The sequence below is a fragment of the Orcinus orca genome, chromosome 1 (assembly GCF_937001465.1).
Source record: "Orcinus orca chromosome 1, mOrcOrc1.1, whole genome shotgun sequence".
Lineage (NCBI taxonomy): Eukaryota > Metazoa > Chordata > Mammalia > Artiodactyla > Delphinidae > Orcinus > Orcinus orca.
This window is the reverse complement of record NC_064559.1, coordinates 96,045,280-96,067,814: the sequence shown is the minus strand read 5'-3', so window position 1 is coordinate 96,067,814 and position 22,535 is coordinate 96,045,280. Positions and strand designations below refer to the sequence as shown.

The 22,535-nt window shown below is 42.1% G+C and overlaps 1 protein-coding gene across 1 annotated transcript; it reads right to left on the bottom strand.

Annotated features, from left to right (window-relative positions):
- Nucleotides 1–423: 423 nt before the first annotated feature.
- Nucleotides 424–22,031, bottom strand: CD48 (CD48 molecule). The gene is made up of 4 exons (XM_004284423.4): nt 21,848–22,031; nt 6,155–6,448; nt 3,499–3,756; nt 424–800 (listed from the first exon to the last, which is right to left on the bottom strand). The coding sequence occupies exons 1-4, from the start codon at nt 21,927–21,929 to the stop codon at nt 721–723; spliced, it is 714 nt and encodes a 237-aa protein (XP_004284471.2). The 5' UTR covers nt 21,930–22,031; the 3' UTR covers nt 424–720.
- Nucleotides 22,032–22,535: the final 504 nt, after the last annotated feature.

Here is a 22,535-nt window from a genome sequence, read left to right as displayed (position 1 = left end):
AGAGCTGATTCACTTTGTTATACAGCAGAAACTAACACAACATGGTAAAGCAATTAGACTCCAATAAAGATGTAAAAAAATCAGGGCAAAAAAAAAAAATAAGCTGCATACTCAGTTCTGGGGGAGTAAGCCTGACCCCACATTCCCAGGAAACCTAATAAGTATGTTCCTCACAGAGGCTAGAACAGGCAAAACACTGAGAAGGAGACCAGAACTTGGTGGGGGAGGAGTTTGAGAGCTGGAACCCCAGGAGGTTTGGCAAGGATGTGGAAGCGAGAGTTAGAGACAGCACAAATTACCTCCCAGCCACGTAGGCACACAGGAGGCAGTGGTCCCAGGTGTTGCCCTTTGTATCTCCATGTTCCAGTTTGTCTAGGCTAATGGAGCAGGCATTGTCCGACAAATTTGGGGCAACTTTAGGAATCCACTTTGGCAATCATATCAAATATTTATTCCAACAAGAAAACATTTCATAATACATTTTGCCCATTTTTTGATGGGAAGAATGCATGTGTATATGTATGTTAAAAAACAACTAGAGGATATAAAATAAAATATTATTGTTGTTTAAAAAAGTTAATTTGAAAATCCTTGTAAACATCTCAATACTTTCACTCATCCTATATAACCAGAACTTCTGTCCTGGTTAATATTTTGGTTACTGATGAGGATAATTTCTTGCATTCTTGAAGTTCCACTCTTGAGTTAGAAGAGTTTATCTCAGATCCATAGGAGACCAAGAACAGTGGTTACCGTGATCACTAGCCAAGTGGCAGTCCAAGCTACTCCAGAGGATGGGGCTGAAAGAACAAGAAAACACAAAACATTTAGGTGTCTTGATTAATGTGTTGAGAAGGGGCAGGGGTACTGGACATTGGCATGGGAGCTTATAGAGCAGGGGAATTGTTTCCTCCCTCAATCCAGACCCAATGTGCCTGGGACATCCTTTTCCCAGATTGAGCAAAGCTCAAAGTCCCAGATGTAAAGTATAAAGAGTACAGAAATCCCTTAAATATCACTGGCTTAGCTGAGTCCTGTACTTGAAGGTTACCTTGGCACCTCTGTGGACCTGGGAAAGAATCACTCTCCTACACTGGGCAGCAATTAAGTAGGGCAGAGCTTCAGGTGCAGTTGATAATATGATGCTATGCGTTAACTTTAGGGAAGGAAGTATTAGTTCCCTTCCCTGTTTCTCTACACTACTAACCATCAGTACCAAATAGGAGGAAAAAAGGGGTAGGAAAAAAAAAAAGAAAGGGAAATAAAGAGATACAGAAGGGGAAGGCAGGATACTGATAAATTAGGGAAGAGGAATTAGGGATACTTTTCTAGGATAATTTGGATAGCTAAAAAGTGACAAGATGGGACTTCCCTGGTGGTGCAGTGGTTGAGAGTCCGCCTGCCAATGCAGGGGACATGGGTTCGTGCCCCGGTCCGGGAAGATCCCACATGCCGCGGAGCGGCTGGGTGCGTGAGCCATGGCCACTGAGCCTGCGCGCCCAGAGCCTGTGCTCCACAATGGGAGAGGCCACAACAGTGAGAGGCCCGCATAACACAAAAAAAAAAAAAAAAAAAAAGTGACAAGATGGGCTTAGCCCTTCAAAAAATAGATGTATTATTGCTTTCATCCTCTCTGTGAATGAGCAGCCACTTTCATTCTATAAAGGACAGGGATTGTTTCTCTTCCTTTTTCTGGATCTCAGGATATGGTGGTGATATAAAGGTGGTGTTAGGACCACCCAGCCAACTGGTGGACTTATGGTCAGACAGCAAAGTGACATACTGGGTCTATGGTGGCAGAAAAGCAGGGCATATCAGTAAAGACTAGAAGAGACATGACCAGTTAGTTGGGAAGAATACTGAACATACAGTTTCCATAGCTCATGTGTGGGAGCAGAGGTAAAGAAATCAGCACAGGTGGGCAGAGTAGATTGGGTCCAAGAAGACCATGAAAGAGCCATGTCTCCAGGGGCCATGATCCCTGATGATTGGGTATGACAGGAATCTCAGGTAAATGTTGGTACCACAGGTATGAGTTATTCTGGAGGGATTTGTACACCAGGGCTTGGGGATATGATTTCAGGCCTGTGGAGAGCACAGGGCCTGAAATGCTGAAGATGGTGATCCAAATTTATTAAGTGGTTGCCAAATCCCTAGTGTCTCTAGAATTAAAAGGATTGGGCCTAAGTTAACTACCATTCATTGAGGACTTGTTAGATACTGTGCTAGGTAGTTATCTGTATTGCCTCATTTAATCCTTATAACAGTATGAGATAAGAACTATTGTTTTGTCTTATTTAAGAAGGACATGACTTCATACAGAGTGAAGTAAGTCAGAAAGAGAAAAACAAACCCCCTAGGCTAATGCATATATACGGAATCTAGATAAATGGTACTGATGAACCTACTGGCAGGGCAGGAATAGAGATGCAGACGTAGAGAAAGGACTTGAGGACACAGTGGGGGAAGGGGAGGCTGGGATGAAGTGAGATAGTAGCATTGACAGGTATACACTACCAAATGTAAAATAGATAGCTAGTGGGAAGATGATGCGTAGCACAGGGAGATCAGCTCGGTGCTCTGTGACCACCTAGAGGGGTGGGATACGGAGGGTGGGAGGGAGGCTCAAGAAGGAGGGGATATGGGAATACATGTATACATACAGTGATTCACTTTGTTGTACAGTAGAAACTAACACAACATCATAAAGCAATTATACTCCAATAAATATGAAAAAAAAAAGAGAAGGACATGATTTGGAGAAGCTAAGTAACTTGTTTAGCTAGTAAGTGACAGTCCCAGGATTAATCCCAGGTGTAACTGACTCCAAAACCTATACTCATAGCTACCCCACTATGGGACCTGTGTAGGCTTGAGAGAGAACGAGGAGTGATGCTCTAATGAGTGGATCCTCCCAGGAGACAGAGAAATCTGAAACACGAAACCCAGAGTTTGCTTTTCCAGCTTCATCAAGGAGCATACACCTGGGGAAGAACAGAAAGTCTCTACCTTAGGATCAGGTTCTCCTGTTCACCACTTGTTCTCACTCATGCTCATCCAGTTGGCCCTTTTTTCCTTCGCTGCCCACCAGAAATGCCTCTGTGTTGCGGCCCAACAGTGTCTGGACTGTTCCCCTACTTGCCCTTTTTCTCCCTGCTCACCCTGAAATCTCAGATTATCCTGCAAGGACACTGGCCTCAGATTCCAGGATGATGCACTGTTAGAGCACGGCAGGAGAAGGGGAAATCAGAGCCCCTGTGCCAACTGCCCTTTGCAGATGAGGACCCTGAGCTCCACAAAGCCGAGGTGAGCTGCTGAGAGGCGGTGAACCCTCTCAGCAAGGCAGTGAAATCTTAGAGAACCCAAGTCTTCCATGCCTTTGGGATTCTCCACTAATTTCTGTGCCAGGAGGCTGAATAAGTTCTCCACGCTTTTCCTCCTTCAAGAGAAAACTAGTTACCCTGTGCCCACCTCAGCTCCCTTGGCAGTATCTCTTACCCAGTACACAGGGTGAAGTGAAGTTGACTGTGTAATTTTGGCTGCTCACAGGATTGCTGACTTGGCAGGTATAAGAACTGGAGTAGTTTTGTGGTGTATGGGTCACTTCAAGCACACTGCTCTGGAACTGTTTTGGAAGGGACTCTGCATACCAGGTGTAGTTTACAGACTGGTCCTGGATCACACAGGACAAGGTCAGGTTACACTTGTTCACTCCCTGTGTCTTCTTGACTTCTATGACAGGCTTTGGTACAGGGTCTAAAAATGAATATGTTAAGATGAGACAATGGGTTTATGCATTTATGAAGCATTTATGCTGGGAGGGTTTCGCCAACAAAGTACAAAGGGAGCCCCAGAGGGCTGCAGGAGCAGTCATGGAGAAGAGGCCCCTGCAGAGGGAGCCAGTGAGCAGTTTTGACCTCTGGAGGCTTCAGACTGAAAGAGCTACTCCTTGGAGTGAAGCTAAGCTGGATCCAGAAGGGGGAGCCATGCACCCAGAAACAAAAATGGGGTTATGACAATCTGTGGGCCAGAAAGAACAACAGAGGTTTAGCATAGATATCAGCGGGGTTGGACTTGATATCCCAACTGTCTGAGCTGCTCAGGGCCCCTTCTCTAGCAATGGTCCACACTTGGCACCTTGGTCTATCAGTCCTTCAAGAGTTCTTGGGCTCAGATTCAGCAAGAGTCCTGGGGTAAGGGGTACCACCCTATACCTTTCCTGGATGCTGGCAGAACTACAGAGAAGAACCTCATGGAATTCCCAGCAAAAGTCAGTAGTGATGAACAGCACTGCATCAGTTAACTTTGGTATCTCAGTGCCAGCCACAGAGCAGGTATTCTATAAGTATCTGATGAAAGGGATAGGTGGATGGATGGATGGATGGATGGATGGATGGATGGATGGATGGATGAATCAGTTATGCAATAGAAAAGACAAAACACTTGCTTTACAGTGAGACCAGCCTGGGTCCTGGACTTGGTCCTGGTAGAGTGACATTAGGCAAGATAATTGATCCCTTGAACTTCTTTCTTGCATGTAGGATGACTCATGTTAGTAATATACAATGCCATCATCCATGAGAAAGTGCTTTTGCAGGGTGTAAGCGTTACATGCATGTTGGAGGTCACAGCATCTTCACTGATGTCATCCTGCAGCCAGATTTGTTGAGAGGTAATCCCATCATCTGCTCCTTCCTTGACTAGGACTGCTTTACCTGAAATCCTCTGGGGTCTTTTCCTTCTGGTCAAGCGTAAAACACAGAATCAATACAGCTCAGATGTCATAGGATTAAAATGTGGCAGAGAATTGACCCAATCAGTGCTGGCCTCTGGATCATATGTCTGTGAGGGGCAGTGGAGGCTCTGCCATCTGACCTCCTGAACTCTAGATCCATCTCCTCCGTGAAACCCTATCAGATTGCTGGACTCCTCCTGCATACTTTACATGAGCAATCTTCATACTGTCTTGCATCATTTCCTGTGGTCTGGACTCAAGTCTTGCATACCTTCCTCATTTCCCATGGTGAGCAGCACAACCCTGAGCACATTGTGGACAGAGCGAGCTAGGGCAGACTGGCTCCAAGATGCCCCCTTTGAGCTGTCAGAAATTCCTGGGCTGGACTGAAGGATAATTCTTCTGCTAATCGCACCCTCAGGGTCTTACCCCTAGGCAAGTGTGCTAAGGCCAAGCCAGCTTGTGGATTTTAAGATATTCAGAAATTTTGCAAGCTGGTTGTGAAACCATTAGCAGTTTGGAGGTGGCTGTGGTGGGAGTATTTACCACAGAATTTGGTAAATGATACAAATTTGGGATTTTTTTTAAAACCACTGTAAGAGCCTTTGAATCTTTCCTGTTCCCAGTACGTCTTGAACTTTCAGGCCGCATGACATGGAGGAAGTGAGTGAGAAGGGGATTTTAGCCTCTTAGACCATTCTTCCTTCCCTTCAGCCCTTCTTAACTCTTCTAAACTCCTTGCATTGCTTTAAATAGTCCTAGTTTTCTTTTTTTTAAGAAATTCTTTTTTGCTAAAGGTACATCAAATTGGTCTCCATCGCTTGCCATCAACAGAATCTTACCTAATGGGGCAGAGATGGCAAGATCTTTCTCCAAGTTCACACAACTAGTAAGTTACTGACCAGGGTTTTAAACCCAGGTCTGTCTGACTCCAAGTATAATGTTCTAGCCCTTACTTCACTTATACTCGTTAGGCTGGCACTAGGAGTGGAAGTTTTTTTCCCACCCATTCAGTAAGGTAAAAACACTCTTGAATGGCTCTTGCCCAATCCTTTATCTCTTCTATCTTTTTCCTTATGTTTGATGAAGTCTTTGTTCAGTTATGTTATTAAGAAGAGCTCAGAACTGATTTGGGTTGATCACAGGAGAGCATGAAGAGAATAGAGAGGAAACCATCCTTACTGTTTTCTTTATCTTCAAATCTTAGACTCCTTAATGTCAGAAGAGGTTTTAAATGTCCCAGAGTAATCTACTTCGAGTCTGGCTGGCCCAGCCTCACTTCCAAGTGGAACTGGCTCCAGGAGAAATGAATTAAGCCTATCCTGAGGTTTTTCCCTCCCCCTCCCAGGGGGAGTCCCCTCCCAGTGGTCTGTCCAGGGCCCTGGAGTGGGGACTTGCCCTTTGGTTCCCCTAACTCACCAAGCACCTCCAGTGGGATCTTCCATTCGTCCTCGTACCCAGGGTCCTTCAGCACCTTCAGGAGGTAAGTGCTGCTGTCCTCCTTCTGGACGTTATGGATGTGCAGTGTGCCACTTTGAAGATCAAGCCTGACCCTGTCCTTAAATTTAGTATTGAAGTATTTAAGCTGACTGGAATCCCATTCTACAATCTTCTGGTCAGTAGTATAAAGCCAGGTGAGTGGTTTGTAGTTCGTCGGCAAACTGGAGATTGACAGACTCACGTTGCTGCCGGAGATGGCATATTTTGAATAATCTGTCAATGAGAGGCAGAGTGAGTGAGACCCATTTTAAAAAAGGCAGAGCTGCCCAGTGGCCCAGGCTTTGGCCTGGGCTGGTGGAACAAAGAAGAAGGAAGAGCCTTTTGCTTGGGAGCAGTGAGTATGATCTTTATCAGAGGGCCTGACCCCTGATCAGGAACTCAATGATAGTCAGAGCTTGAGAAGTGGGCATGAGAACAGGAGATGTGCTCATAATCCGTCTAATTCTGCCCTAGAGGATAAAGAAAAAGGACACTGAGCCAGCCCTTGCTCTCTCCCTTACTCTCCTAATAGGACATTTTCAAAGAAAATGATGACGAGTCACGTCTCCTCTCTGTGCTTGTGTTCCTTGTGTTTCAATTTAGTTCTCCAGCAGTAGGTAAGAAGTGAAGGAGAAACAAGGTTAGAAAGGAAAGGGAACCAGAGTTAGTCAGTGGCAAAGTATTATAGGAGAGTGAACGCATTTTATTAATAAAAATATTGTGCTATTTTTCTGGCTTTCGTGATTTTTGTATTTGTCAGCTTTTAAAAAACTTGTGATACACTGGGCTTTCTTTTCTCATCCTAACTACATTCATTTTTGTTCCTATTTGTATTTACAGTTCTGTTCTCTTTCTCATGAGGGCACTCCAAATTGTATAAGCCTCAGTTCTAAAAACCCTGGTTTCTTGAATGCAAGGAGAAAGAAAAGGTGATAGCCAGAAGACATAAGATGAAGGAAGGTCTGCTAACTCTCTCTGTGGAGGGAGGAAAACTAAGTGTAAATGTATAGGCTGAGAAAGAGCAGTAGAAAAAAGCTAATGGTAGAGGAAAGAAGAAATATGATCTATATCGCTCTTACCTCATACACTGTCACAAAAAACTTCATATTGTTTAACATCGTGTCTATACCTATTTACTTTCCACATGTCTATCGTTCCCGAAAACATTCTTTTCAATAAAGATTCAAAATGCCTGTGTCCCCAGGTCTTTCAAGTTCCTAGTCACTAATCCTTCCAACCATCCATCTATCCATTCAACAACCAGTTATGGAGCATTTAATTTTTGCCTGGCGCGTTCACAAACACACACAGGCATTTATTTCCAGAGTGTTTCTGATTGATCCATTCCGTACTTTATAATCTCTGACAGCCTAGGTCAGTGTTTTTCAACCTTGGCATTATTGACTTTTTGGACCAGAGAATTCCTTGTTGTGAAGGGCTGTCCTTGTGCATTGTATGATATCTAGCAGCCTCCCTGGCCTCTGCCCACTAGATGCCAGTAGCATCATTCCAGTTGTGACCATCAAAAATATCTCCAGACAATGCCAAATGCCCCCTGGGAGGAAAAAATCTTCCTGCCTTCATTCTGGTTAAGAACTGCTGGCCTAGGTCATCCTTGGTAGACTCTCCAACAAGTCTCAGACATATGCTTAGGAAGATAGCACAAGCCACAATTAACCGCTTTATTTCTCAGTAAGAAGTCACAGCCAACCACCAGGATGGCTTTTTTTGAATCATTACACATAGGTGGTGAAGGAAGGAGGACGGAAAGCTACAATATCCTGTGCATGTCTATATCTTAGAACTCATATCATATTAAAGTGATCCATTTAATATCTATTACTTGCCTTTATCACCAGATCACATGCTTCCTAAGGATAAAAAATGAGTCTTATGAGTTTAACTCATTTTCCATTGTAGTATGATGGTTAAGATCATGGGCTCTGGGGACTTCCCTGGTGGTGCAATGGTTAGGAATCTGCCTGTCAATGCAGGGGTTCGAGCCCTGGTCCAGGAAGATCCCACATGCCGTGGAGCAACTAAGCCCATGAGCCGCAACTACTGAGCCTGTGCTCTAGAGCCCATGAGCCACAACTACTGAGCCTGCGTGCCACAACTACTGAAGCCCACGTGCCTAGAGGCCGTGCTCCACAACAAGAGAAGCCACTGAAATGAGAAGCCTGTACACTGCAACAAAGAGTAGCCCCAGCTCGCCACAACTAGAGAAAGCCTGCGTGAAGCAACAAAGACCCAATACAGCCAAAACTAAATAAAGAAAGAAAAGAAAAAAAAAAGATCATGGGTTCTGGAATTAGATTATGCAAATCCTGGCCCACTTATTAGCTGTATAACCTTGAGCATTTTACCTAACATCTCTGCATTTGTTTTAGTATTTATCTTACAGAGTTTGTGAAGGTGAAGTTCATGTGTCAAGTTTACTGGGTTAAAGGATGCCCAGACAGCTGGTAAAACACTATTTCTGGATCATCTATAAGGGTTTTTCTGGAAGAGATTAGCATTTGAATCAGTAGACGGAGTAAGAAGATCACCCTCACCAATGTGTGTGAGCATCATCCAATCTACTGAGGGCCAGAATAGGACAAAAAGGCAGGAAAAAAAGGCAAATTTGCTTTCTACCTTGAGCTGGGATATCCATCTTCTCCTACCCTTGGACATCAGTGCTCCTGGTCCTTGGACCTTAGGACTTGAACTAGGAATTAGACCATTGGCTCCCCTGAAGACTCTCTGTGGAAGGATGAATGAAGATGAGTCCACTGAGAATGAAGAACACAGAACATATAGACTCAAATCATGAGTCTATATATTCTCAGGCCTGTGGATTTGTACTGGAACTACACCTGTAGCTTTCCTGGCCTCCATCTTGCAGGTGGCAGATCATGGGACTTCTCCAAAGAAGTACATAATATGGGTTATACTTCCATAACTGCATGGGCCTCATAATAAATCTCTTTCTATATATTTATATATATCCCATTGGTTCTTTTTACTCTAAAGAACCCTGACCCAGAGTTACACAAATAAATGCTTAGAATACAATTAAATTAATACAAATAATCAATACACATAAAGTACTTAGACTAATACTTGGAAGATTAGTAAGTATTCAATAAATGTCATGTATTGTTTTATTATTATTACCTACGTTAATTTTGTATCCATAACATCTAGTACTATGCATTAAGTACTGAGATGTTTAACAACTGCCTGCTGAACTTACTTTATTGTACCAAAACAGTGGTAAAATAAGGACTAGACTAATGATATATTTTTAAGGAATGAATGCTATGTGTGAATCTGGAAGAGTGAAGAATGTTGAAGTAGGGGCCAAAAATCCAAAAACCTGTAGCAGCTCCTGAAGAAGCTTTCACTTGTAGGCTAGGTCTAAAAGACATCAGCATGCACAAAAGAAAAACAAAACCAGGTCTTTGGCTAGGACATGTGATGATAAGAAAGAGGCCCCAGCACCAGGGTAGGACCAGAAAACTTACCTGAAGCTTCCTTGGGGAAGGAGGAATGAAGATGAACACAATGAGGAATGAAGAATGGAGCATATAGACTCAAGTCATGATCCAGACCCAGGTATAATACACATCATTTCTCCTTGTGAGAATGGAGTCTGCTTTATAACAATGAGATCTTGTTTGTCCAGGGTATCCCCAACATGCTCAAAAAAACTTCAAACTACAGTGTAAGGGGGAGGGAGAAACTATAACAGACACATAGTCACTAAGATTGTGAGCTTCTCAAAGGCAAAGACCATGTCTTACTCAATCCCCACAATATTTGGCTCACATTTGTTGTTTAGTATAGAATGAAAGAATGAATGAATGAATGGCAGGGACAAAAATGCATACATAAGTGTTCCCAGTTGTCTCCTCATGACCTCCTACTAGTCACATTTTTCTTACTTTTACTCTCCCTTAGCTTTTTTTTTTTTTTTGTTTACTTCTTAAGATTGGTTTGGACTGAAAAGGCAGAGAGGAAAGGAGAAGAAAAACAGGGGCCACTCAGGTTGGTTTAGGAAATAGGGGTGCTATAGTACTAAGGCTCAAAGAAGTGAGAATCTCTGGGCAGCAGATGAATGGGATGGTTTGAGAAGACTGAAGAGGACAGGAGAGGATATGATAGGAAGTATCACTATAACTTATAAATTGGATTCCCTTTAACATCCTTTGAGAGACTTCAAGTAGAAATTTGAGTTACTATTTAATTACTTATGACCAATGAACTGTGTTTCTTAAGTATCATACTGTGCCCAAACTGGGCCAGTGAAGCAGCCCTGTCTTATGGTTGGGTCCTGAATAAAGGAATAAAAGATGACAATTATGACATAGACAGCAGAGGAGCAATGGAAAAGCTGCCCAGAAACTCTCAAAAGAAACAACATAAAAGAGTGTTGAGGAGACAAGAGAAGATGGGCGGAAGAATAGGATGCGGAGATCACCTTCCTCCCCACCCATACATCAGAAATACATCTACACGTGGAACTGCTCCTATAGAACACCCACTGATCGCTGGCAGAAGACCTCAGACGTCCCAAAAGACAAGACACTCCCCACGTACCTGGGTAGGACAAAAGAAAAAACAGAGACAAAAGAATAGGGACGGGACCTGCACCAGTGGGAGGGAGCTGTGAAGGAGGAAATGTTTCCACACACTAGGAGTCCCTTTGCGGGCGGAGACTGCGGGTGGCGGAGACGGGGAGCTTCGGGGCCGCGGAGGAGAGCGCAGCAACAGGGGTGCGGAGGGCAAAGCGGAGAGATTCCCGCATAGAGGATCGGTGCCAACCAGCGCTCACCACCCCGAGAGGCTTGTCTGCTCACCGCCGGGGCAGGCGGGGCTGGGAGCTGAGGCTCGGGCTTCGGTCGGATCCCAGGGAGAGGACTGGGGTTGGCAGCGTGAACACTGCCTGAAGGGGATAGTGCACCACGGCTAGCCGGGAGGGAGTCCGGGGAAAAGTCTGCACCTGCCGAAGAGGCAAGAGACTTTTTCCTGCCTCTTTGTTTCCTGGTGCGCGAGGAGAGGGGATTAAGAGCGCTGCTTAAAGGAGCTCCAGAGACGGGCGCGAGCTGCGGCTAAAAGCGCGGACCCCAGAGACGGGCATGAGACGCTAAGGCTGCTGCTGCCGCCACCAAGACGCCTGTGTGTGAGCACAGGTCACTATCCACACCCCCCTTCCGGGGAGCCTGTGCAGCCCGCCACTGCCAGGGTCCCGGGATCCAGGGACAGCTCCCCCGGGAGAGCGCACAGCACGCCTCAGGCTGCTGCAACGTCATGCCGACCTCTGCCGCCGCAGGCCTGCCCCGCACTCCGTGACCCTCCCTACCTCCTGGCCTGAGTGAGCCAGAGCTTCCGAATCAGCGGCTCCTTTAACCCCGTCCTGTCTGAGCAAAGAACAGACGCCCTCCGGCGACCTACATGCACAGGCGGGGCCAAATCCAAAACTGAGCCCCTGGGAGCTGTGAGAACAAAGAAGAGAAAGGGAAATCTCTCTCAGCAGCCTCAGAAGCAGCGGATTAAAGCTCCACAATCAACTTGATGTACCCTGCATCTGTGGAATACATGAATAGACAACGAATCATCCCAAATTAAGGAGCCGTGTGGATGAAAGGCTCTTGGTGCTGCAGCCAGGAGTTAGTGCTGTGCCTCTGAGGTGGGAGAGGCAACTTCAGGACACTGGTCCACAAGAGGCCTCCCAGCTGCACATAGTATCAAACGGCGAAAATCTCCCAGAGATCTCCATCTTAACGCCAGCACCCAGCTTCACTCAACGACCAGCAAGCTACAGTGCTGGACATCCTATGCCAAACACCTAGCAAGACAGGAACACAACCCCACCCAATAGCAGACAGGCTGCCCCAAATCATAATAAGTCTACAGACACCCCAAAACACACACCAGACGTGGACCTGCCCACCAGAAAGACAAGATCCAGCCTCATCCACCAGAACACAGGCACTAGTACCCTTCATCAGGAAGCCTACACAACCCACTGAACCAACCTTAGCCACTGGGGACAGACACTAAAAACAACAGGAACTACAAACCTTCAGCCTGCAAAAAGGAGACCCCAAACACAGTAAGATAAGCAAAATGAAAAGACAGAAAAACACACAGCAGATGAAGGAGCAAGATAAAAACCCACCAGACCTAACAAATGAAGAGGAAATAGGCAGTCTACCTGAAAAAGAATTCAGAATAATGATAGTAAAGATGATACAAAATCTTGGAAATAGAATGAAGAAAATACAAGAAACAGTTAACAAGGACCTAGAAGAACTAAAGATGAAACAAACAATGATGAACAACACAATAAATGAAATGAAAAATACTCTAGATGGGATCAATAGCAGAATAACTGAGGCAGAAGAACTGATAAGTGACCTGGAAGATAAAATAGTGGAAATAACTACTGCAGAGCAGAATAAAGAAAAAAGAATGAAAGGAACTGAGGACAGTCTCAGAGACCTCTGGGACAACATTAAACGCACCAACATTCGAATTATAGGGGTTCCAGAAGAAGAAGAGAAAAAGAAAGGGACTGAGAAAATATTTGAAGAGATTATAGTTGAAAACTTCCCTAATATGGGAAAGGAAATAGTTAATCAAGTCCAGGAAGCACAGAGAGTCCCATATGGGATAAATCCAAGGAGAAATATGCCAAGACACATATTAATCAAACTGTCAAAAATTAAATACAAAGAAAGCATATTAAAAGCAGCAAGGGAAAAACAACAAATAACACACAAGGGAATCCCCATAAGGTTAACAGCTGATCTTTCATCAGAAACTCTGCAAGCCAGAAGGGAGTGGCAGGACATATTGAAAGTGTTGAAGGAGAAAAACTAGCAACCAAGATTACTCTACCCAGCAAGGATCTCATTCAGATTTGATGGAGAAATTAAAACCTTTACAGACAAGCAAAAGCTGAGAGAGTTCAGCACCACCAAACCAGCTATACAACAACTGCTAAAGGAACTTCTCTAGGCAAGAAACAAAAAAGAAGGAAAAGACCTACAATAACGAACCTAAAACAATTAAGAAAATGGGAATGGGAACATACATATCGATAATTACCTTAAATGTAAATGGATTAAATCCCCCCACCAAAAGACGCAGACTGGCTGAATGGATACAAAAACAAGACTAATATATAGGCTGTCTACAAGAGACCCACTTCAGACCTAGGGACACATACAGGCTGAACCTGAGGGGATGGAAAAAGATATTCCATGCAAATGGAAACCAAAAGAAAGCTGAAGTAGCAATTCTCATATCAGACAAAATAGACTTTCAAATAAAGACTATTAGAAGAGACAAAGAAGGACACTACATAATGATCAAGGGATCAATCCAAGAAGATATAACAATTATAAATATTTATGCACCCAACATAGGAGCACCTCAATACATAAGGCAAATACTAACAGCCATAAAGGGAGAAATCGACAGTAACACATTCATAGTAGGGGACTTTAACACCCCTCTTTCACCAATGGACAGATCATCCAAAATGAAACTAAATAAGGAAACACAAGCTTTAAATGATACATTAAACACGATGGACTTAATTGAATTTTATAGGACATTCCATCCAAGAACAACAGAATACACATTTTTCTCAAGTGCTCATGGAACACTCTCCAGGATAGATCATATCTTGGGTCACAAATCAAGCCTTGGTAAATTTAAGAAAATTGAAATTGTATCAAGTATCTTTTCTGACCACAACGCTTTGAGCATAGATATCAATTACAGGAAAAGATCTGTAAAACATACAAACACACGGAGGCTAAACAATACACTACTTAATAACAAAGTGATCACTGGAGAAATCAAAGAGGAAATCAAAAAATACCTAGAAACAAATGACAATGGAGACACGACGACTCAAAATCTATGGGATGCAGCAAAAGTAGTTCTAAGAGGGAAGTTTATAGCAATACAATCCTACCTTAAGAAACAGGAAACATCTCGAATAAACAACCTAACCTTGCACCTAAAGCAATTAGAGAAAGAAGAATAAAAAAACCCCTAAGTTAGCAGAAGGAAAGAAATCATAAAAATCAGATCAGAAATAAATGAAAAAGAAATGAAGGAAACGATAGCAAAGATCAATAAAACTAAAAGCTGGTTCTTTGAAAGGATAAACAAAATTGATAAACCATTAGCCAGACTCATCAAGAAAAAAAGGGAGAAGACTCAAATCAATAGAATTAGAAATGAAAAAGGAGAAGTAACAACTGACACTGCAGAGATAAAAAAGATCATAAGAGATTACTACAAGCAACTCTATGCCAATAAAATGGACAATCTGGAAGAAATGGACAAATTCTTAGAAATGCACAACCTGCCAAGACTGAATCAGGAAGAAATAGAAAATATGAACAGACCAATCACAAGCACTGAAATTGAAACTCTGATTAAAAATCTTCCAACAAGCAAAAGCCCAGGACCAGATGGCTTCACAGGCGAATTCTATCAAACATTTAGAGAAGAGCTAACACCTATCCTTCTCAAATTCTTCCAAAATATAGCAGAGGGAGGAACACTCCCAAATTCCTTCTACGAGGCCACCATCACCTTGATACCAAAACCAGACAAGGATGTCACAAAGAAAGAAAACTACAGGCCAATATCACTGATGAACATAGATGCAAAAATCCTCAACAAAATACTAGCAAACAGAATCCAACAGCACATTAAAAGGATCATACATCTTGATCAAGTGGGGTTTATTCCAGGAATGCAAGGATTCTTCAATATACGCAAATCAATCAATGTGATACACCATATTAACAAATTGAAGGAGAAAAACCATATGATCATCTCAACAGATGCAGAGAAAGCTTCAACACCCGTTTATGATAAAAACCCTGCAGAAAGTAGACATAGAGGGAACTTTCCTCAACATAATAAAGGCCATATATGACAAGCCAACAGCAAACATCATCCTCAATGGTGAAAAACTGAAACCATTTCCACTAAGATCAGGAACAAGACAAGGTTGCCCACTCTCACCACTTTTATTCAACATAGTTTTGAAAGTTTTAGCCACAGCAATAAGAGAAGAAAAGGAAATAAAAGGAATCCAAATCGGAAAAGACGAAGTAAAGCTGTCACTGTTTACAGATGACATGATACTATACATAGAGAATCCTAAAGATGCTACCAGAAAACTACTAGAGCTAATCAATGAATTTGGTAAAGTAGCAGGGTACAAAATTAATGCACAGAAATCTCTGGCATTCCTATATACTAATGATGAAAAATCTGAAAGTGAAATCAAGAAAACACTCCCATTACCATTGCAACAAAAAGAATAAAATATCTAGGAATAAACCTACCTAAGGAGACAAAAGACCTGTATGCAGAAAATGATAAGACACTGATGAAAGAAATTAAAGATGATACCAATAGGTGGAGAGATATACCATGTTCTTGGATTGGAAGAATCAACATTGTGAAAATGACTCTACTACCCAAAGCAATCTATAGATTCAATGCAATCCCTATCAAACTACCACTGGCATTTTTCACAGAACTAGAACAAAAAATTTCACAATTTGTATGGAAACACAAAAGACCCCGAATAGCCAAAGCAATCTTGAGAACGAAAAAAGGAGCTGGAGGAATCAGGCTCCCTGACTTCAGACTATACTACAAAGCTACAGTAATCAAGACAGTATGGTACTGGCACAAAAACAGAAAGATAGATCAATGGAACAGGATAGAAAGCCCAGAGATAAACCCACACACATATGGTCACCTTATCTTTGATAAAGGTGGCAGGAATGTACAGTGGAGAAAGGACAGCCTCTTCAATAAGTGGTGCTGGGAAAACTGGACAAGTACATGTAAAAGTATGAGATTAGATCACTCCCTAACACCATACACAAAAATAAGCTCAAAATGGATTAAAGACCTAAATGTAAAGCCAGAAACTATCAAACTCTTAGAGGAAAACATAGGCAGAACACTCTGTGACATAAATCACAGCAAGATCCTTTCTCACCCACCTCCTAGAGAAATGGAAATAAAAACAAAAATAAACTAATGGGATGTAATGAAACTTCAAAGCTTTTGTACAGCAAAGGAAACCATAAACAAGACAAAAAGACACCCCTCAGAATGGGAGAAAATGTTTGTAAATGAAGCAACTGACAAAGGATTAATCTCCAAAATTTACAAGCTGCTCATGCAGCTCAATAACAAAAAAACAAACAACCCAATCCAAAAATGGGCAGAAGACCTAAATAGACATTTCTCCGAAGAAGATATACAGACTGCCAACAAACACATGAAAGAATGCTCAACATCATTAATCATTAGAGAAATGCAAATCAAAACTACAATGAGATATCATCTCACACCAGTCAGAATGGCCATCATCAAAAAATCTAGAAACAATAAATGCTGGAGAGGGTGTGGAGAAAAGGGAACACTCTTGCACTGCTGGTGGGAATGTGAATTGGTTCAGCCACTGTGGAGAACAGTATGGAGGTTCCTTAAAAAACTACAAATAGAACTACCATATGACCCAGCAATCCCACTACTGGGCATATACCCTGAGAAAACCAAAATTCAAAAAGAGTCATGTACCAAAATGTTCATTGCAGCTCTATTTACAATAGCCCAGAGATGGAAACAACCTAAGTGCCCATCGTCAGATGAATGGATAAAGAAGATGTGGCACATATATACAATGGAATATTACTCAGCCATAAAAAGAAACGAAATTGAGCTATTTGTAATGAGGTGGATAGACCTAGAGTCTGTCATACAGAGTGAAGTAAGTCAGAAAGAAAAAGACAAATACCGTAAGCTAACACATATATATGGAATTTAAGAAAAAAAATGTTATGAAAAACCTAGGGGTAAGACAGGAATAAAGACGCAGACCTACTGGAGAACAGACTTGAGGATATGGGGGGGGAAGGGTGAGCTGTGACAGGGCGAGAGAGAGTCATGGACATATACACACTAACAAACGTAGTAAGGTAGATAGCTAGTGGGAAGCAGCCGCATGGCACAGGGATATTGGCTCGGTGCTTTGTGACCGCCTGGAGGGGTGAGATAGGGAGGGTGGGAGGGAGGAAGATGCAAGAGGGAAGACATATGGGAACATATGTATATGTATAACTGATTCACTTTGTTACAAAGCAGAAACTAACACACCATTGTAAAGCGATTATACCCCAATAAAGATGTTAAAAAAAAAAAAGATGTGGCACATATATACAATGGAATATTACTCAGCCATAAAAAGAAACAAAATTAAGTTATTTGTAGTGAAGTGGTTGGAACTAGAGTCTGTCATACAGAGTGAAGTAAGTCAGAAAGAGAAAAACAAATACCATATGCTAACACATATATATGGAATCTAAGAAGAAAAAAAAGTGTAATGAAGAACCTAGGGGTAAGACAGGAATAAAGACACAGACCTACAAGAGAATGGACTTGAGGATATGGGGAGGGGGAAGGGTATTCTGTGACAAAGTGAGAGAGTGGCATGGACATATATACACGTATAATAGATATATAAACGTAAAATAGATAGCTAGTGGGAAGTAGCCGCATAACACAGGGAGATCAGGTAGGTGGTTTGTGACCACCTAGAGGGGTGGGATAGGGAGGGTGGGGGGGAGGGAGATGCAAGAGGGAAGACATATGGGAACATATGTATATGTATAACTGATTCACTTTGCTATAAAGCAGAAACTAACATACCATTGTAAAGCAATTATACTCCAATAAAGATATTTAAAAAAAAGTGTTGAGTAGAGCATTCATGGTTTCAGTATCAAGAAATCAATAAAAAGCAGCTAAGGGAAACCTTGAAATATAAACCCAGCAGTCTCTCATGGGCTGAGACTAATGCTTTAGAATAGCAATGGAAAAGTGAGTTTGGGGAAAAGAATCTGAAAAAGAATGAATATATGTTTACGTATAAAACTAACACAATATTGTAAATCTACTACACTCTAATCTACTTTAATCTACTACATCTAATCTACTTTAATAAAAGAAAAGTGAGTTTTGCTATGAAATATCTAATGAAAGGGTGGGCTTAAAAAGCAACATGAACCTAAAGATAGAAACAGTAGAAAGAATGCTTGATTAACCATAAAAAAAGGGGAAAAAATATTCTAGTCTTCTGGAAGGATTCTTTAATCCAATCACAAGTTGAAGAAAGATGCATTAATATTACTAATATAGATTGCAAAAATTAATGTACAGCCATTATATAATTTGGGATAACAAGGTGGTGGTTTAGTCTGTTACAGAGGATTGTCTAATAAATTCAGAAAGATAGATTCACTTATAGTTTTCTTATATATAATATATTTATGTATTTTTTCAAATTTTAAAGTAAATTGAAAAAAATCTTGATTTGCCTTCCTAACAATTCCATGTTTTAGAAGTAGAAAACTACCTTAAGAAAAGTACTATTTTGATTTAATTCTATCGAGAAGAAGTAGTTGGTTATGTGTGTGGATGCTTAGGATAAAGTAACTGTGTTTTCCTGTAGTTTATAACAGAAAATGAAGCAGATCTTTCCTGTGCTTACCCATGTTTCTTGTCTGTAGAGAAGAAAAACTAAAACGGGGTGGGGGGAATTCAGATCAAAGGAAGTTGTAATTTCATAGAAAAAGTGTCTACCCAGGAAGGAGAAAGAGGTCCTAAAGGGGAAATTCTGATTACTCTAAAAACAAGTCATGTGATTTCTAGTAAAACTTTGAAGAACTGAAAGAGGTGAGTTTTAAAGATATTGATATAGAGTTACCTGGAGCTCTCTAATGAGATCAACTATTTAACAAACCTGTACAAACCTTTCAAGGAAGTAATTTGTCAATAGATATCAAGACTCCAGATGTGTGTCATGGGGGACAAGATGAACAGAGAGAGTTCCATTTCCTGAGATGGGAAGTCTAATGAGTTTAATCGGCCAGATTGCAATGACTAACTGGAAGGTGAGGAAGTCCCAGTGTTGTGGTGGCTTGTTATGCAGCAGTAGATAGCTGGAACAAAGATGGAGAGTTAGATTTTGGAAATGTGTTTGGAGAGTCTGGAGATGTTTAAAAAGCAGTTAGAAATTCAGGTCTGTGGCTCAGGAGAGAGTGCGGGGCTTTAGAGTTTCCTTATGTTCTTCTCAGCTCTTATCTACCTCAAATTGTATGTGGTCACAATCACAGAGCAATTTCACATTCTTTACTTCTTTTGATCTTAACAATAACCCCTTGAAAAAATGGTGAGCATATTGTTATATCCATAACAGAGTGGAGAAAATTGAGGCTCAGGAAGCTTTCACAATTTATAGAAAGTCCCATGGCATGGAACTCAGAACATAGATCTTCTGATTCCCAGTTCAAGCTGTTTCCACCACACTCTGTTGTACTGAAGGGAGACAGGGAAGATGCCTACTAGTGATGAGGGGGCCCTGAGGTCAGAGAGCTGAGAAACTCAAGTCTGAGGAGGGATTAAGGAGAAGATTTAAAACTACTTCTTAAATTTCTTCACAAGAGCATCCCTTACTGGGGAGGAGAGAATTACTATACCCCTAGGAAGATCTGGACAGATAACCTGAAAGGAAGTTCTTTGATGTCATTCATTCATAGGATTAACAATTATTTATTGAGCCCATGCCATGTTCTAGGCACTGTGCCATGTTCAGCACTGGACAAGGTCCCTGTCTTCACGGGGCTCAAGGAAACAGACAGTCAAGCAGTTCACCAACCATAACTTGGAGTCTGAGGTTTCCAGGAGGAAGTCACATGAAAATGGAATGCTAAGGGAGGAGCTGAAGAGAAGAGAGTGAAGGAAATTTTAGGCAGGAGGAAAGGCATTTGTATAGACCTAGAGGTAAGAGAGACAGAACCTCCTTCAAGGCAAACAGCAAAGTTAAATTTAGATGAAATGTGGTTATGGGGTGAGGGAGTCATAAATTGGGGTTAAAAGGACCATCTGTAGGCATAATCTAGGCATAAAAAGATTTAGACACATTGACCTAAGTCTAGAAAAGTCCTGAAATATTCCAGTTCTCTTGGCATCTCTATCTTTCCCAACAATTGGATGAATAATTCATGCCAGCCCCCACTCCCAAGGTCATATCAGTGCCCTATGAGTAAACTCAGCCCCATGGAGCCCACACAGCCATGAGTACCCTGAATATATCATGTATCTAGGCTTACACAGCCTAAAGGAGCAGAATTTGCCACCCTAATATATGTTTCTTTGGCATATTAATTGTTTTAAGCTGGTTATTTTCTAAAGAAAGAGAAACATTCTGAAAATCATGTAGGAGTTACCCTTTTGTAAGAAACATTTATATTTGTAAGGGAAATTTTCATTTGTAAGAGTGTCTCCCTCTCTGTACCGGAAGAGGACAGAGAGGGAGACCAAGTCTCTAGAAACTCTTATCAACGGAGAAGGCATTAACTTAAGTCTGCCTAACAACCTTACCCTTGTTTACTGTGCTTTTCCTGATAACCTCCCAGAACTGCCACCCTTAACATCCTCTTGTCTTTAGCTGAGGATGGTATTTAAAGTGAGGGCTTCAGCCATTATGGCAAGTTATTCAGGTTTTCTGGGTTTCTCCCATGTACGCAATATTAAACTCTGATTTTCTCTTGTTAATATGTCTCATGTCAATTTAATTCTTAGACCAGTCAGAAGAACCTAGAAGGGTAGAGAAAAATTTCTTCCTCTCCTAAACCTGTCATAAACCAGATCCAATGTATTACCACCCTGAGAGGCTTTGCATGAGTGGCCAACAGGGTTTCCTTCAAGCATTGCTATCTCATCTCCCTAAAAGTTACATACTGTCATAATTCTATGATGTTATATTTGTTTCCCATACGAACATTCACTTTTACTCATTTTTTTCCATTGTGGTGAGCATTAAAGCCCCTTAAATGAAAAAGACCTGAGTATTTATTAGGAGGAATAGTGAGAAAGACAATAGCTTAGCTCTCAATTCTCAGACAGGTACTGGAGGGCTGGGCAACTGTAACAGGGAAAGGAAAGTTAGCACAGGAGGGGACCAGAACAAGCCCATGGCAGAAGAATGAACCTGAACTCTTAATCAGATGTTTGGGGGTTCCTCTGGTACTGAGTCCTCTGCTCAGACTCTCACTCAGAGACCCTAGACAAGTTTCCTTTCCCACAGTTTTGATCTCTCTCTGGGACAATGACAACATCATTTACCTTTGCTCATGACACAATTCCTTGCATAGACAAAGGTCTCAAAGAATGCCTCAAGGGGCACAACACACCTGAGCATAAAATGTGGCAGCTATCAGAGTAGCTTCCTGTTATTCACAATGCAAGGAGACTTTACAGAGGACAAACCACAGCACTAAATATGAGGGGCCTACTTTCTCATCTCACCAAGGTCCTAATTTTGTCACATCCCCTTGGGGAAATAGATGGAGTCTGATTCTCCAGGCTAAGGAAGGCTCCCCAACTCACCACAGCCCTGTTACTAGGATGAAAATACCTGCTGCCTGGAGCCCCTACTCCACTTCCAGGTTGAGCCACACCCCATATTCCCTTTTCCGTCTGACAGGGCTTTCAGTGCACAATTAGAGGCAGACAATTTGTGGAAATTACCTTGTATGCTGGGTGCCAGGAACAAATGAGGCAGCAGTAGAAGTTGCAGAGCCAGAGGCAGTTCCCACCTTCTGGAGCACATGCTACTCTCCAGAACTTCCCAGGAACTCTAGAGACAGGCCAGAACCAAGCTAGAAAGGGACCGAGGGCTCTCTTGAATTCGTGTCTTAAGGTTAGAGAAAAATAGCACTGAGCTCTTCTCTCCATTCAGCAACTCGTGGGTGGGGCCTAGGCACCAGAAACAGGAAGTCCCATTGCTTTTTTTTAATTTTTTTTTAATGCGAGCACAACGGGAATGAACCATTTTGTTTGAATGTGTGTTAGTTTTTTTTCTGGTGAGAGGATCCATAGCTTCTACTTGTTTTCAGAGGTGTCAGTGCTCAGAAAAGATTAAAGACCCCTGATAGAGAATATCTGCTTTTGGTTTCCCAGTTAGGAATCACCCTGATTAATCCAGAAGCTAAAATTTGCAGGTACCCACCCAAGGGGATTTCTGACCTGAGCCAACTTTAAATCATGTGAGGAGTAGATCATGTGTGGGTAGGTTGAGAGCACAAAGTGTGGGAACTCAGACCTACACAGTTTGAATACTGGTCTCCCACCCCCAGGCTCTTCCTCCCTTATGACAAATTCACTGTATGAACCTTTACATTGGCCTATCCACTGAACATTAGTAGAAAAGCAAGGT

Excerpts from the sequence above, each read along its gene's own strand:
- CD48 (XM_004284423.4), bottom strand. The coding sequence starts at position 21,929 with ATGTGCTCCAGAAGGTGGGAACTGCCTCTGGCTCTGCAACTTCTACTG. Across the intron at positions 6,449-21,847 it reads CCTGGCACCCAGCATACAAG|ATTATTCAAAATATGCCATC; the intron begins GTAATTTCCACA and ends TCTCATTGACAG. Across the intron at positions 801-3,498 it reads CACTTCACCCTGTGTACTGG|CCCCATCCTCTGGAGTAGCT; the intron begins GTAAGAGATACT and ends TTGTTCTTTCAG.